The 16,583-nt window shown below is 45.8% G+C and overlaps 1 protein-coding gene across 1 annotated transcript in view; it reads right to left on the minus strand.

The window, feature by feature from the left end:
* Window positions 1–16,583, minus strand: part of POLR1E (RNA polymerase I subunit E) — a 220,609-nt gene that overhangs the window by 164,275 nt on the left and 39,751 nt on the right. The window contains exon 4 of the mRNA XM_033917278.1: window positions 8,599–8,684. Within this exon, the coding sequence (XP_033773169.1) occupies window positions 8,599–8,684 (86 nt within the window). The remainder of the gene's footprint in view (window positions 1–8,598; window positions 8,685–16,583) is intronic.

Consider the following 16,583-nt stretch of genomic DNA (forward strand, 5'->3'; position numbering starts at 1 on the left):
TTCAAAATTCCCTGCTGGGAGGGCACGGATGTGGGAGTGTGAGCTACTGGAGGGCCCAGTAGAGGTCGGAATCGCTCCGGGGAGGGGGCGGATGCCGAAAAAACAAGATGAAGCGGGCGCGCTTTCCTTGAATGCGCGGCTCGCGCCTCTTTCCCTCCCTCTATGGCGCCGAAGCCCCGGGTCGACGAGAACCCCGTGCGCGTGCGAACCTTGCTGCCCAAGGAGGTGTCTACACGGCTACAATTCGTGCCTGCGGGCGGACCCCCAGGGCCGGCGGGTTGAGCCTACCATCCAACCCTCCCACCGCGAGATGAACACAAACCTCCGGCCTGCAGCAGCTCCACAGCACTCTAAACATTCTGCTTCCAGCCTTCTACTGTCTTGATTTTCACTGCCGAGGAAATCAGGACAGTAGAGTGCTGTGGAGCTGCTGCAGGCCGGAAATTTGTGTTCGTCTCACGATGGGAGGGTCAGTGGGGTCGGCTGCATGGCAGCGGTAGTGGCGTGGGGGGGGGGGTAGATAGAAACAAATGCCGAATTCTACTGTATGGGACAATGGTGGGGGTAGAAATTAAAGGTTCTACTGCACAGGGGGATGGGAGGCAGGCAGGCTGGCTTCGGGGGGAGGGTGTGGGTGGACCAAAGTCTAAAAGGCATTGAGGGGGGACATTGGAAGGAGGCACTGGGGGCACTGAGGGCACTAAGGATATAGGAAGGAGGCACTGAGGGCACCAAGGACATTGAATGGGACATTAAGGACATGGAAGGCGGCACTGGGGGCGCTAAGGGAAGACAGAAGGGGCCATGGAGAGACAGTTAGGGAAAGGGGGCTGCTTTGGGGGGGGATGTCTGTGCTGGGGGCAAACAGCTTTGCTCTGGGGTGAATACAGAAGGGGGCCACGGATAGACAGTCAGTGAGAGGGAAAGGGGGCTGCTTTGGGTGGAGGGGTGTGCTGGGGGCAGACAGTTTTGCTTGGGGAGGGGGGGAAGATAGAAGGACACAGACAGTGGCCAAGGAGAGAGAGAGAAAGAAACACAGACAGACACATCTATTCTAGCACCCGTTAATGTAATGGGCTTAAAGACTAGTCCTATAATATTCAGGGCCCGGTGCCTTTGCCAAAGTAAGAGAGCATATACCAGTCAAAACTTCATCTCGCGCAAGCGGACTATTCAATGCCTGCAGGTACAAAGGCTCAAGACCAGGGAGAGGAAAGTCAGAAAAAAAAAAAAGACAACAAGGCCTCCCTGTCTAAAGAGCCTCTGGCATACAATTGCTGATAGTAAGAAACAAATTGTTCCGCTATATGATGAGCAGTGGTAAACTTCTTCCCCCCGCTCATCTTTAATAGAGGTAATAATCTGTGTCTTTTTAGGAGGGCGCACCAAATTAGCTAAGAGTTTACCAGTCTTGCTGCCCCACCTATACAGCTGATATCGTTGAAAATGTAGAGAAGTCCGCATGCGGTGATTAAGCACCCCCTCTATCCGTTCCCTGAGCATCCTAAGTTCATGTTTGTCAGAATCGGTCAGCGACTGAATGTGGTGTTGCCGAAGAACACGCAATTTCCCCATAAGCTGCAACAGTTCCCGGTCCCGCTCCTTTCTTTTATGGGCCGTATAGGCTATGATATGCCCTCTCAGCACTGCTTTAGAGGCATGCCAATAAGTCCCCGGTCCCACATCCGCAGTTTGATTAGTCATCTGGTAGTCCACCCAATGGGCTCTAAGATATTCCCGAAACTCCTTATCAGCATAAAGCTGGGGGGACAGTTTCCATGACCTGCCCATAATAGGAGAGGCTAGAGAGAGAGAGCAACCCCCACAGGGGCATGATCCGAGACAGTGCAGTCATAGATATCGGCACGGGAAGCGGCAGCAAACAACCTGCGGTCAAAAAGAAGATAGCCCAGTCTTGCGTAGGTATTATGCGCATGAGAGAAAAAGGTAAAGTCCTAATCATAGGGGTGTAGTGTGCGCCAAATGTCAAGAAGGTCCAAATGTCTGGCCAAAAAATTAATCCCCCTAGTATCTTGGTCACGCGGCCGCACTCTTGGGGGCTTGCAATCGATTCCCAGATCAGCGGTAATATTAAAGTCGCCCCCTGCTATTATACTATACTCAGGACAACCCGACAATCGAGACAGAAGGGATGAAAAGAAACTATGAGTGTACACGTTGGGGGCATAGATATTACAGAGCATCAGCTTCATTCCCCACAGCTCCCCTAGAACTAAAACAAATCTCCCATCCCGATCTTGAACCAACTTATGGAGCTGAAAAGGTAGTTTTTTATGAAGGATTGCCACTCCACGCCTCCTGCCCCCAAATGAGGAGGAATATACGTCCCCCACCCAAGTTCTGCGGAGTTTGGAATGTTCCAGCTGGGACAGATGCGTCTCCTGGAGGAAAGCTACGTCTGCATTCAATTTTCGCAGGGCTACCAGGGCTCTGGATCTCTTTATGGGTGACCGAAGGCCAGCCACATTAAGTGTGACCACCTTTAAATCAGCCATTGTCGTACAGCCAGCACACACTAATAATTCCAGTACGAAATGTCATCCACCCCGACAGGACATCCCAGCTAGGTCCCCGGGCCGAACAGAACAAACTGAAGCTCTCCCCTCTACAGCCAAGCACTCCCAACAAACTCTCCCCCTCCAACATCCACTCCCCCCATTCGTATGCATTCATATAGCCCCAGACAGTCCCCTGCAACCCCCACACCCCCTCCCCATAAAGTTCCATAGCGGTAGCCCCCTCCCCAAGCCCTGCAACCCGAAATGCACACTACCCACCCCCGCTCGCAAGGGAGCTCTCCCCCATCTCCCCCCATACAGGATCCCAACAAAAAGCAGAAAAAGGCCAAGATACCCAACAACTCCACCAAACAGAAGCAAAAAGCGAGACAGAGAAAACAAAATAAAACACAATCGGATCCATGGACTGTAAGCACACTTAGATAACCCTTAAAGAACAGCAAGAATACCAACTGAGCCATAGAAAAGGGATAAGCAACAATCCAAGACCACCAGAAAAGACCTGCCGGTTCAAGTCAAGATAACCTAATGTCTAGTGCCAGTCCATAGAACCCGGGTTATTGCAGGCTGTGCAGAGTAGGGAGACCGCAGCAAGTAGGCGCCTCCGTCCCTCTTTAGATGGTCCATCAAGCCAGTCATGAAATCCAGCTACCATTAACCAGAAGCGAAGCCAAGGAAACAAAGGTGGACAAGCGCGGTCAACAAATGCGATCCGGACCCCAGGAAACAGGCAGACTCAGAGATTATCCACAAAACGGCGGGTTTCATGCACATCTTGCAGGGTGAATGATTTACCATCCTTCCAGACACGCAGTTTTGCTGGAAAGGTAAGGGCGAACTGGATGCCTTTAGAATGGAGCGTGAAACAGAAAGGAGACATGAGCTTGCGTTGCACCGCCACTCTAATAGAATAGTCATTGAAGAGAAGCAGCTTCACTCCCTGGTAGTCCAGGGGCCCTTTCTTACGATACGCCCTCAGGATGGCTTTCTTCTCCCTCCAGCTGTTGTAGCGGGCTATCGCGGTACGAGGTCTCCTATTCTCCAGTTGTTGCAGGGATCCAATCTTTCACAAGCAAATAGCAAGCTAGAGAGTCTTTCAGCTGCAATTGGTCTGGGAGCCACATAGAAAAAATATGGTAAAGCTCCACATCCTTAACAGTCTCCGGAAGCCCCACCAGCCGAAGGTTATTCCGGCGGCTCCGGTTCTCCTGCTCATCAAGCTGCTCTTTCAATTGCTCTGTTTCCTTTTGCAGTACGAGCACTCTAGCATCGAGACCGCTGCACGTGTACTAAAAGAACTGAGAAACGAAATAGCAGAGACACTTCGCCAAATATGTAACCTCTCCCTAAAAACTGGGGAGATCCCAGAGGACTGGAAAATAGCAAATGTCACGCCCATCTTTAAAAAGGGATCAAGGGGTGACCCGGGAAACTACAGGCCTGTGAGCTTGACCTCGGTTCCGGGAAAGATGATGGAAGCAATGGTAAAGGACACAATCTGCGAACACATAGAAAACAATGGACAACTGAAGGCGAGCCAGCATGGCTTCTGCCAGGGAAGGTCATGCCTCACGAACTTGCTGTACTTCTTTGAGGGAATAAACAGCCAGATGGATAAGGGGGAATCCATAGACATCATTTACCTTGACTTCCAAAAAGCCTTCGACAAGGTACCTCACGAACGGCTACTTAAAAAGCTGTGGAACCACGGGGTGCAAGGGGATATCCACCGATGGATCAAACACTGGTTGGCAGGCAGGAAACAGAGGGTTGGAGTAAAGGGCCAATACTCAGACTGGCAATGGGTCACGAGCGGAGTTCCACAGGGGTCGGTGCTGGGACCTCTACTGTTCAATATATTTATTAACGATCTGGAGACGGGGACAAAATGTGAGGTTATCAAATTTGCTGATGACACCAAACTCTGCAGCAGGGTTAGAAACACGGAAGACTGTGAAGACCTGCAAAGGGACCTAACGAGACTGGAAGACTGGGCAAAAAAGTGGCAAATGAGTTTTAACGTAGAGAAATGCAAGGTCATGCATGTAGGGAAAAAGAACCCGATGTTCAGCTACAAAATGGGGGGAACACTGCTAGGGGTGAGTAACCTTGAGAGGGACCTGGGGGTGATGGTCGACACATCACTGAAACCATCGGCGCAGTGTGCGACAGCCTCAAAGAAAGCAAACAGAATGCTGGGCATCATCAAAAAAGGTATCACAACCAGGACGAAAGAAGTCATCATGCCGCTGTATCGCACAATGGTGCACCCGCACCTGGAATACTGTGTTCAATACTGGTCGCCGTACCTCAAGAAGGACATGGCGGTACTAGAGGGAGTGCAGAGGAGGGCGACTAAACTGATAAAAGGTATGGAAAATTTTTCATATGCTGACAGGTTAAAAATGCTGGGGCTGTTCTCCCTGGAGAAAAGGAGACTTAGAGTGGACATGATAGAAACCTTCAAAATCCTAAAGGGCATAGAGAAAGTGAATAGGGACAGATTCTTCAAACTGAGGGGAGCCACAAACACTAGGGGTCACTCGGAGAAATTGAAGGGGGACAGGTTTAGAACAAATGCTAGGAAGTTCTTTTTTACCCAGAGGGTGGTGGACACATGGAACGCGCTTCCGGAGGATGTGATAGGCCAGAAATCTGTACAGAGGTTCAAGGAGGGTTTGGATAGGTTCCTGGAGGAAAAGGGGATAGAGGGGTACAGATAGAACTTGAGGTAGATTATAGAAGTGGTCAGAAACCACTTCACAGGTCGCGGACCTGATGGGCCGCCGCGGGAGCGGACCGCTGGGCGAGATGGACCTCTGGTCTGACCCAGTGGAGGCAACTTCTTATGTTCTTATGTGTGCAGCTACTCTCATTTCCACTTCCGTGATTCTGCGTGCATGAGAATCAAATTTTTCATGCATTTCTTCCATGCCCGACTGCTGTTTGTTTAGGCGGACCGTCAGCGCTGCCGAGACTGAGCGAGTAATCTCTTGCACTCACTCCCCTGCGGGAACCGTAAAAGTCGCGATCTCCTCAGCCATCTTGGCCGGGGTCAGAGCTGGCCTATCTTTTAGTGCTCGCGCCAGTTTCACAGACAAACCAGACCTCCGGGAAAGCGTAGATTCCGCTACTCCCACCACAAGGCACTTCTCTGCCTCTCCACGCCGCTCAATCCCGTCGGCAGCAGCCAACAGCAAGGTTTAAAGGCCAATATTTAGGGGGGACGAAGGGAGCTCCACTCGCACGCGACTTCTCAGACAGGCTGCATCATGTGATCCTCGTGATTATAAATTTTAATCAAAATGTAGACTTAAAACAAATAAAAAATAAAGAATGGAAAAAGGATCTAAATGAAGAAAATAAAAAGAAACACAAGCACTGGCAAGTTAGATGCAAAGCACTGATAAAATACAGCTAAGAATATGAAGAGAAACTTGCAAAAGAGTCAAAAACTCATAGCAATTTTTTTAGGTATATCAGAAGCAGAAAACCTGTGAGGGAATCTGTGGAACCGTTGGATGATCAAGGGGCAAAAGGGGCGCTCAGGGAGGATAAGGCTATAGCGGAAAGATTGAATGAATTAATTGCTTCGGCCTTTACGGAAAAAGATGAAAGATCTACCTGAACCTTGAAAATGGTTTTCAAGGGCGATGATGTGAACGGAAAGAAATCTCAATGAATCTGGAAGATGTACTATGCCAAATTGACAAGTTAAGTGATAAATCGCCAGGACCGGATGGTATACATCCCAGGATATTAAAAGAACTCAAATATGAAATTGCTGACCTGCAGCTAGTGATCTGTAACCTGTTGCTAAAATCATCTGTGGTACCTGAAGATTAGAGAGTGGCCAATGTTACGCCAATTTTTAAAAAGGACTTCAGTGCCGGGCAAAATGGTAGAAACCATTATATAAAATAAAATTGTGGACCACATAGACGAAGTTATCATGGGTTCAGCCAAGGGAGCTCTTGCCTCACAAATTTGCTTGATTTCATTGAAGGTGTCAATAAACATGTGGATAGAGGTGAGCTGGTTGATATAGTGCAATGGTGCCCACACTTTTTTGGCTTGCGAGCTACTTTTAAAATGACCAAGTCAAAATGATCTACCAACAATAAAATAAAATAAAATATACAAAAGCACACTGTATGCAGAGAAAATGTTAATTATCATTTATATTCATGTTTTTTTTCAAAGAGGTCAAGGCAGATTACTTTAAAATATGGAATGTCATCTCAGTAACTATACAAAAATAGACAAATATACCTCCTCCCTTTTTACTAAACTGCGATAGTGGTTTTTAGCGCAGGGAGCTGCGCTGAATGCCCCGTGCATTCGACACTCATAGGCTCTTTGCGCTAAAAACCGCTACTGCGGTTTAGTAGAAAGGGGCCATAGTGCAAAATATAGACAGCAAATATAAATTCTCAAAACGGGCACATTTTGATCACTAAATTGAAAATAAATCATTTTTCCTACCTTTGTTATCTGGTGATTTTATGAGTCTCTGGTTGTACTTTCTTCTGACTGTACATTCAATATTTCTTCCCTTCTTTTTGTCTCCTGTATGCTCCCTCTCCTCCAGACCTCATTCCATTCCCCAACCAACATCTCCCTCCCTGCCCCCCTTTCTTTCTCTCTGTTCCCCTTTCTTTCTCCCCAAGCCACCGCCGTCATCTGAAAAGAGGCCCCCAAGCCACTACAGCTGCTGTCTGGAAACAGGCCCCCAAGCCGCTGCGGCTGCCGTCTGGTAACATGCCCCCAAACTACCAAGTTCTCCCTGTTCCCCAACACTGTAATAGACCAGAAGCAACTACAGAAGTGCCAGGCCCACCAGTCTTCCCCCCCCCCCACCGACGTCAGGAGGGAAGAGAGGCTGGTGTGCTCAGTGCTTCTGCAATCACTGCTGGTTACAGCATCGAGGAAGCAGGGAGAACGCAAAGGTAGCAGTCACGATCGACCTTTTGGGCACTCCAAATTCTCCCTGCCAGGCTGTGCACCCAACCCAACACTCCTTGCCAAGCATTGCACCCTGTCCCCCTTCCCTGCCAGGCTCTGTAACCTGTTCCCCCCTTCTGGTGGTCTAGTGGCTGGCAGGCAGGCCCCTCCCCCCCTATTTTTAATTCCACAGGGCGGACAGGCCCTGTCCTCTCCCCCCCCTACCTATTTTTAATTAGTCAGGCCCAGGCCCCCCCCCTCGTTACCTTATTTTAGTTCTGGCGCCCTCCCTCACTGGACACAGCTGCCTCTAGTGGCAGAGCAGCGCACAAGGCTGCCTGCCTGGTCCCCGCCGCTTCCTGCAAGAACTCACAGCCGACACGGCTGCCTCCTCTTCTCTAGCGGCAGAGTGGCATACAAGGCCTGCCTGCCTGGTCCCCACCACTTTGCCGCTAGAGAAGAGGAGGCAACTGCATCAGTCGTCAGTTCTCGCAGGAAGCAGTGGGGACCAGGCAGGCAGCCTTGTGCGCCACTCTGCCACTAGAGAGGCAGCAGCATCCAGCGATGGAGGGTGCCAGAATTAAAATAAGGTAACAGGGGGGGATGGTGTTGGGTATTCGCTCCGTAAGATGCACTCTTATTTCCATCCACTTTTTTTGGGGGGAAAAAGTGCATCTTATGGAGTGAAAAATACGGTACTTCAAAAAATCAAGTTTAAACTGATATACACAGCATATTGGAACAAAATTGAACATGGGGTTCTCTCTAATAAATATTTAATATCAGATATTGCAAAGTTACAAAAAAAAAAAAAAAAAATTTCAACAGACTGTGTACAATAAAATTGACAGCTAAACATTCTAAACTGTTCCGGGTGTACATCTCTCTGGAAACTAATAATGCAATACAAGCTTCTCATTTAGCAGACGACAATTCAAATACCTGTTCTCATCCATCTACAAAACACAATCTGCCCATCTTGGCATCCAATATAAGAGATGTCCCTAAGTCTAGAATGCTGGAAATTGATACATTCTACTCTAACTAAACAGTTCAGTAAAACATGACACGTGTACCAGAACTCACAGACACTGGGAGTGACACTATTCCTTACCTGGAAACGTTGGCTGCATGTTGTAGAGCTCACCATTATATACTTGCATTTTTCCATATTTCTTGTCTAATACTCCAACAAAGTACCTAAAAGGAAATCACATTTATACTGTAAGATATTTCTCTCCTCCTCTGCCTGTTAAACCACCTTTGCTTGATGTGAAAATTATAGTCAGCCACCACAAGAAGTTGCATATGCTAGTAAATGGAAAACATGTTATTCCATTTTTGTCATTTGAGGATTTTTCATTATGTTCTTTATGGAACCAAGGGGGGCGGGGGAAAAAAAAAAGAGATTACGTACTTACCATAAGTTCTTTTCCAGTAGATAGGTAAGACATTCTAGACTAGGGTTATTTCCCTATAGCTGTGTGCTGCTGCAGAAGGAATCCACTCCGGATTTTTCACTCTGCCTCTGTTATACGTCACTGGGCTCCCTAGCTCCAACTTCAGTTAATACCCAAGCACGCAGAGCCACCCAATACACGTGAAGTAGAGGCACCTGTAGCATCAGGCTTAAACAAATTGTTCTGTTCAAAAGTAACTAAACAGTACTGTTAACCACCAACACTGGCTTCAAAGGAGCTCAGAAACTACTCCTCAATAAATTTAAACATATATAAAAAGTCTTCCCAGCCACCAAGGGCTGACAGACAGCCAAGAATCAGTTTGGAGAAGCATAAACAGACTAAATCTGTAAGCAGGCACAGGAGGGACAGGGCGGGAGTCTAGAGCAGTGATTCCCAACCCTGTCCTGGAGGAACACCAGGCCAATCGGGTTTTCAGGCTAGCCCTAATGAATATGCATGAGAGAGATTTGCATATGATGGAAGTGATAGGCATGCAAATTTGCTTCATGCATATTCATTAGGGCTAGCCTGAAAACCCAATTGGCCTGGTGTTCCTCCAGGACAGGGTTGGGAACCACTGGTCTAGAGTGTCTCAACTATCTACTGGAAAAAAATAGTACCAGGCTAAGTACCTAATCTCTTTTTCCAGTGAAATCGGTGAGACATTCTAGACAATATGGATATACAAAAGCAGTCCCCCAAAAAGCTAGGGTGGGCTTGCTGCGCCGACTCTTAGGACTGAGATCTAGCTTCGGCTCACAAAGAAGCCACACTCCTGGTAGAATTCGCTTTAACGGAAATAGGAGACTGTTTCCCTGAAAGAATGTTGGCTGACGAAATGGCCCTCCGGATCCATCTGGAAATTGTAGCCTTGGAAGTAAGAGCACCCCACTTAACTGAATGAGTCAGCACAAACAAATGATCAAAGAGATGAAACTCGTTGGTGACCTCCAAATAACGCACAAGAACTCTGCGCACATCCAGTTTCTTCAACAGACAGTCCTGTGTCTTGTAACATGTCGGTTGAAAAGGCAGGCAAACACACTTCCTGATTGACATGGAAAGCCGAAACTACCTTCAGCAGGAAGGAAGGAACCCTCTGAAGGGAAACTCCCACCTCCGACGCCAAAGTAATGGCGACCAGAAAAATGGTCTTGAGCGTCAAGTCCAAGAGGGTAGCATCATGAAGGGGCTCAAAAGGAGTCTTGGTAAGGCCAGACAACACAAAGTTAAGGTCCCAGGAAGGGAAAGGATGCTTAATCAGTGGTCGGATACAAAGAGCTCCCTTCAAGAATCTAGCAACATCAGGATGAGACGCTAAGGAAGACCGATACTCTCGGGATCTAAAACAGGAGAGCCCAGCCACTTGGACCCAAAGAGAAGCCACAGTGAGGCCTTTAACAACCCAGCTTGTAGAAAAAGTGAGAATTAGCAAGATCAGGGCTGAATAAGAGTCCATCTGGTCCTGGGCACACCAATGTTGGAAGTCCTTAGCGTAAGCCAACACCGTTGACGACTGCTTAGACTTCAAAAGAGTATCACAGGGCAGAATATCCTTTATAGGTACATAAGAACAGCCTTAGTGGTTCGGACCAATGGTCCATCAAGCCCAGTAGCCTGTTCTCAAGGTGGCCAATCAAGGTCACTAGTACTTGGCCAAAACCAAGGTGTAGCAATATTCCATGCTACCAATACAGGGCAAAATAAATTTCCTTAAGAAATTGCAGGGAAACTTCCGATTGAAAACAGAAGGAAGTCAGAAAGTGCTTGTATCAAAAAGTAAACTGACCTCTTTTCAGGAGACCCAATTGTAAAAGTACTGAGAGTCCTTTAAAGCTTTAAATAACTATTTTGAATTGGTGATGTAAACACACCTAAAAAACAAAATAAATGTGACAAAGTCGAGTGCGAGTAAAGATTTCACTGCTCACTCTACGACAAAATGCTCAAATAAACTTATAAGGTTGTACTATGAGAGAGAAACGCTGTGAAGTACATACCACTGCTGGAAACAGCTACCAATATGAGAGGTTTCAACTGCCAGAAGGACGACGCAGCTTCTTCTCATTTTTAAACCAAAAGGGGGAGGGATAATCTGTGTGCTTGTTGAACGTGAGCAGCGTGGCTAGCATTGGATTCATGTGTGTAATTGAACTTATTAACAGGCTACAGGGATAATTGTATTATTGCTAAACGAGTGAATTACATTGTTACTATGGTTATAATGCAAAGATACTTGGTGAATAAAGTGCTTGTATCGCCACAAATTTGCAGGCTACACATAGTAATAAATTTACAGAAAGGCTATCCACTCCATCTCACTATTGAGTCCATGTGGATATAAAGTATTAAGGGAAAAAATCCATTTCTGCTCCTGTTTCCACAATATGTGGGCAACGTCTCCTCCTCTGGTAGTAATGATAACATTGAGTATGGAAAAATTAGGTCCATGACTGCATGTTGTTGCTCTTGCCAGTGTTGAACTAGGGGGGCTTCCTTAATGCCTGTGCAAATTCTACTGATGTGTTCCCCTATCCGAGTCTTGATACTTCGGGTGGTACACCCCACATAAAGCAAATGACACGGGCATTGGATTATGTAGACTACTTGTTTAGAGTCACAGTCAGTAGCGGGGCATTGAATCTTGCTGAGACAGTTAGAATGTATGGACATCTGTTGCAGGGTAACACTATATTGACACATCTTGAAATGTCCACAAGGTGTATGTTGCCCCAATGTCCGTACAGGGGGTTGTAGGATAAACTGAGAATGTACCAACTGTTGTTTGAGATTTGCATTGTTTAGAGAATGCAAATCTAGGTACATGTTGAAATTCCTCATGATACTACATAATCCCCCAATGTTGCTTGATGATCCGTTTGATGTCAAATGCCCGGACTGAGTAAGGGAGAACACATACTAAAGCATCCTCATCCTGTTTAAGAGAAAGACTTAATCATAAAGTTCTGTTGGCATACAACGCTCTCTTATATGCTTTGTGGATTACAGAGGAAGGATACCCCCGTTGTATGGTCTAAGTTTCATCTCACTGGCTTTATGAATGTAATCCTGGACCGTAGTACAGAGTCTTCGGAGACGTAAAAATTGCCCCACCGGAATATTGTTCCTTAAGTGTTTGGGGTGGAAGCTACTATATTCTAATAGATTGTTTCTGTCCATAGGCTTCCGAAAAATGGTAGTGGAAAAATAGCCTTGATGTAAACAAATTTGGATATCCAAGAATGATACCTGCCTGGAGTCTGTGTGCATGGTAAACTGTAAATTACTGTCACATGCATTTAGCCACTCCAAAAATGTATGAAGATCTGTAGATGGACCTATCCATACAGTAAAGATGTCGTCTATGTAACGTTTCCAAAGCAGCAGATCTTTCCAAAAAATTGAGGTGTACAGATAATTGTGTTCGAATTTAGATACGTACAAACTTGCTACAGACGGAGCCATTTTGGCCCCCATAGCTGTTCCTTTGATTTGCTGATAAAATTTGGTATCAAACTGAAAATAGTTCATACTTAAAGCTATGTGTGCCAACTGTGTCAGGAAATATATCCTGCTATCTGATAGCTCTAATGCCTCTAGTTCCTCCTTAATAATTGCTACTGCTGCATCCTGTGGAACGTTGGTGTAAAGAGCTGATATATCTAACGTGATGAGAATAGCATGTGAAGGTACATCCTGATATTGTGTTAGGATGTTGATCATATTAGCTGAATCAAGTACATAAGAAGGAGCTAAAGGAACTCTATCTTTCAAATAAGTATCAAGTATGGCGGATAATGGTTCTAAAATAGACCCTCTGCCCGACACAATCGGTCTACCTGGGGGGTTTAAAAGTGATTTGTGTATTTTCAGAACAAAATAGATAACAGAAGTTCTGGGTATTTGCATGATAGAAACTTAAATTCTTTTCTGTAATAACCCCTGCTTCTAATGCTTGCACTAAAAGATGTGAAATGACATTCTGTATGTGGGAAGTGGGATCTTCTTGAAGACTATTATAATAATTTTGATCAAATAATTGTCGCTCGGCTTCTGCCACATATTGTTCTGTGTCAAGGAGAACTACTCCTCCCCCTTTGTCTGCGGGGCGGATAACAATCTTTTGATCAGTGATAAGAGATTGTAGAGCTCTCTGCTGTGTCTGTGATAAATTGAATTGTATTCTAAGGGGGTCCTGTTCCAAGGAGCAGACATCCCTTAGTACTAAATTTTCAAATGTTTGAATGTGTGCATCCACTGTCCCTGGTGGACACCATGTAGATTTGATTTTAAAATAATGTCACTTGAAAATGGTAGTGCATTAGGTGTTCCTTCTTGAATATACATTTATGAACTTGAATATAGATACCCTAGTGTTAAGTGGATGATATGAATTGGTGGGCACAAAAGATAACCCTTTGCTTAACACAGATAATTCTGTGGTGGTTAGAATCCTGTGTGAAAAGTTAAATACATTAGATGTTATGGTTGATTCCTGCTGTTTTTTGTTCTGGCTGGTCTGCGAATATTTGATAAAGGTCCCCCCTGAAAATGGACTGACTGATTTTGTTTGGGACCAGGCATTGATTTCTTATCGTCGTCGGAAGTGTCAGAAGAGGTATGTGTATATGTGGGTCGTTTTTTTCATTTATTTGTACTGGATTTGTATGGATAAACAAATCCTTTCGTATAATCTAACTCATCACGTCTTAATTTTTTAATTTTGGTCTTACGTAAATCCTCTCTAAATGCTTCCATCTTAAGATTAAGCTCTATTAACTTTTGGTTGTAATCTTCCACATTACCTATGGATTTTAGACTCTCTTTGGCTTGTTGGAGCTCACTGTTATAGGTTTGTAATTCTGTTTTAGTTGTTTCAATTACTAACAGCATTAGGTCTAAAGAGCACTTATAGCACTGGTCTCTCTCAATAACAGACTATGGACTTTTCCTCTAGGAACTTGTCCAAACCTTTCTTAAAACCAACTACGCTATTCACTCTTACTACATCCTCTGGCAATGCGTACCAGAGCTTAACTATTCTCTGAGTGAAAAAAAATTTCCTCCAATTGGTTTTAAGAGTATTTCCCTGTAACTTCGAGTGTCCCCTAGTCTTTGTAATTTTTGAAGGAGTGAAAAAAATCGATCCACTTGTACCCGTTCTACTCCACTCGGGATTTTGTAGACTTCAATCATATCTCCCCTCAGCCGTCTCTTTTCCAAGCTGAAGAGTCCTAACCGTTTTAATCTTTCCTCATGCGAGAGGAGTTCCATCCCCTTTACCATCTTGGTCGCTCTTCTTTGAATCTTTTCTAGCACTACTATATCTTTCTTGAGATAAGGAGACCAGAATTGAACACAATACTCCAAATGAGGTTGCACCATGGAGCGATACAGGGGCATTATGACATTCTTAGTCCCCTTTTTTTAATAATTCCCAGCATCCTGTTTGCTTTTTTTGGCCGCCGCCACACATTGGGCGGAAAGGCTTCATTGTATTGTCTACAATGATACCCAGATTCTTTTCTTGGGCGCACTCAAGACCCAAATCCTCCAAGGATACCAGACTCTGCGTGAGAAGGTCCGGATAGGTGCTCAGCTGAAGGCTGTGACCTTTGTTCAGCCTCATCAGATCTGTGTACCATGGTCTGCGAGGCCAATCTGGAGCCACCAGAATGACGCTGCCTGGATGAGCCGTGATCCTCCAAATGACCCGGCCGATCGGCCAAGGAGGAAAAACATACAGGAGAATCACCTGAAGACACAGCTGCACCAGAACATCGAGCCTTGCTAAATGGGAGTTGCCGGTGACACATTTCTGGGCTTATCATCAAGCCCGACATTATTGTGCTCAGTTGAAGGGGTCCTGGGGTTCTAAATTAGAGGACACTAAATTGGCTTGGCATCATAACTGCTTCTTTGGAGCAGCAGCAGAGCATGATCCTGAATATTGAGGGTGCATAGCTCCTCCAAATCTTTGTCTGGAGTTCTGAAACTATCTCTGGCCTAGTGGTCCTCTCAAGAACTGGCAGAATCACCTAGAGGTCCAAAAATTACCACAACCTATCCCCCTAGAGGATCAAGGTCTGCTGTCCAGTAAGAATTTTGGCTTACTGGCACATTGAAAAATGTAAGCAATGTAACAAGTCAATCATTCAACAATGTCAACAGAAAAGACTTGTGGTATAGCTAGGTTTATGATAGTTTGCAGAACCCTCAGATACCTTAATTAAGAATTAAGCACTTTAAAATAGCAGAACCCGATGAATGATACTCGCTACCTGTATATGCTGTTATTAGAACTCTTGATGGTTTAACGGCTCAGGTATCTGAGGGTTCTGCAAACTATCATAAACCTAGCTATACCACAAGTCTTTTCTGTTGACATTACTGGCACATTGGCCATAAAATCATCCACACCTTTCCCAAACAGTAACTGTCCCTTAACTGGCATATTACTCAGGGTTGCCTTTGAGGAGGAAATACCCCGCCCAACATCTGGTTCATAGCATTTTGCTCACAACTCTGAAAAGGTCATACAGAGCACCAGCTATATGATCCACATCAGTCATTAAAAACTGGAGATCTTTTGTCTAAGATAGTGTCCAGATTGTGGTGCAACTTAAGAGCGGCAAGCTTGGGTGACCAAAAAAAACCACGCCATCCCGGCTGCTTTCAATCCTGAGGCCATGCCCTCAAAAGCATTTTGTGTACAAAATCTAATCTGCAGTTCTGGGTATCCTTCAATACCACGCCGCCTTTGAGGTAACAAAAGGCTGGTTATATGCCGCATACGTCAGGTAGAGCTTAGACATAGCTTTGGCCACCCAAATGGGCCCCTCCGGTACCTCCCATAAAACCATAACATTTTTGTAATGTCTTGATGTGAGGGAAAGCAAGAGATCTAATTCTTGGTTCTGCTCATAAGCAAGCCCTGCATGGCAGAGGACTAAGACGACTCTAGCTTTAATTCTTGGAGGAATTCAGAGATTATCCCTATAAGTGCTGTTGGTTTAAACAGCCTGCGCACAGTTGGGTCCTTGCCAAAATCAGGGGCCTCACCCAGATGAAGCCGCATCTCCTGCTACAGAAGATCCTGACTGGGACAATAAAGGCATATAAAGTCATTTACACGCCCGTCGTCCTCCGACTGAACTTCCCCGACTTTCATACGGCACTATTATTGAGGAACTGCAATCTAGGGAGGGAGGTGGAGCCCCTGTGCCAGCAGGGCCACAATCCCCGAGGATTCCATGCTACCCTGGTTAAGCATGTAAGCTGCAAACATCTTTTTAGCAAATTCAGAAGGGGGAAGACGACTCCTAAACAGTACGTCCAGATAGCCCCTGTGGATGATGCCTAATCCCTTTCTGGGGTTTTCCAGCTGTGTTTTGCCAGGGACGCACTTGTGCTATTCTCCATCTCAAATTTGGACTTTTCCTCCTGTTTCTCGGACCAACTAGGTACGACACCTCCGAGGGACAAGAGGAGACTAAGCCAGCGGCTCCCACCCTCCCTCATGTGCCATGCAGCCAGCTCCTCAGACGGCTATCCATCACAAATTTGGCATGAATCCAAGGTATCCTGGCCTGAGAAGTCCATTCCACCTGTTCTAAATAAAAAAAATGAAGTGTTT

The sequence above is a fragment of the Geotrypetes seraphini genome, chromosome 1 (assembly GCF_902459505.1).
Source record: "Geotrypetes seraphini chromosome 1, aGeoSer1.1, whole genome shotgun sequence".
Lineage (NCBI taxonomy): Eukaryota > Metazoa > Chordata > Amphibia > Gymnophiona > Dermophiidae > Geotrypetes > Geotrypetes seraphini.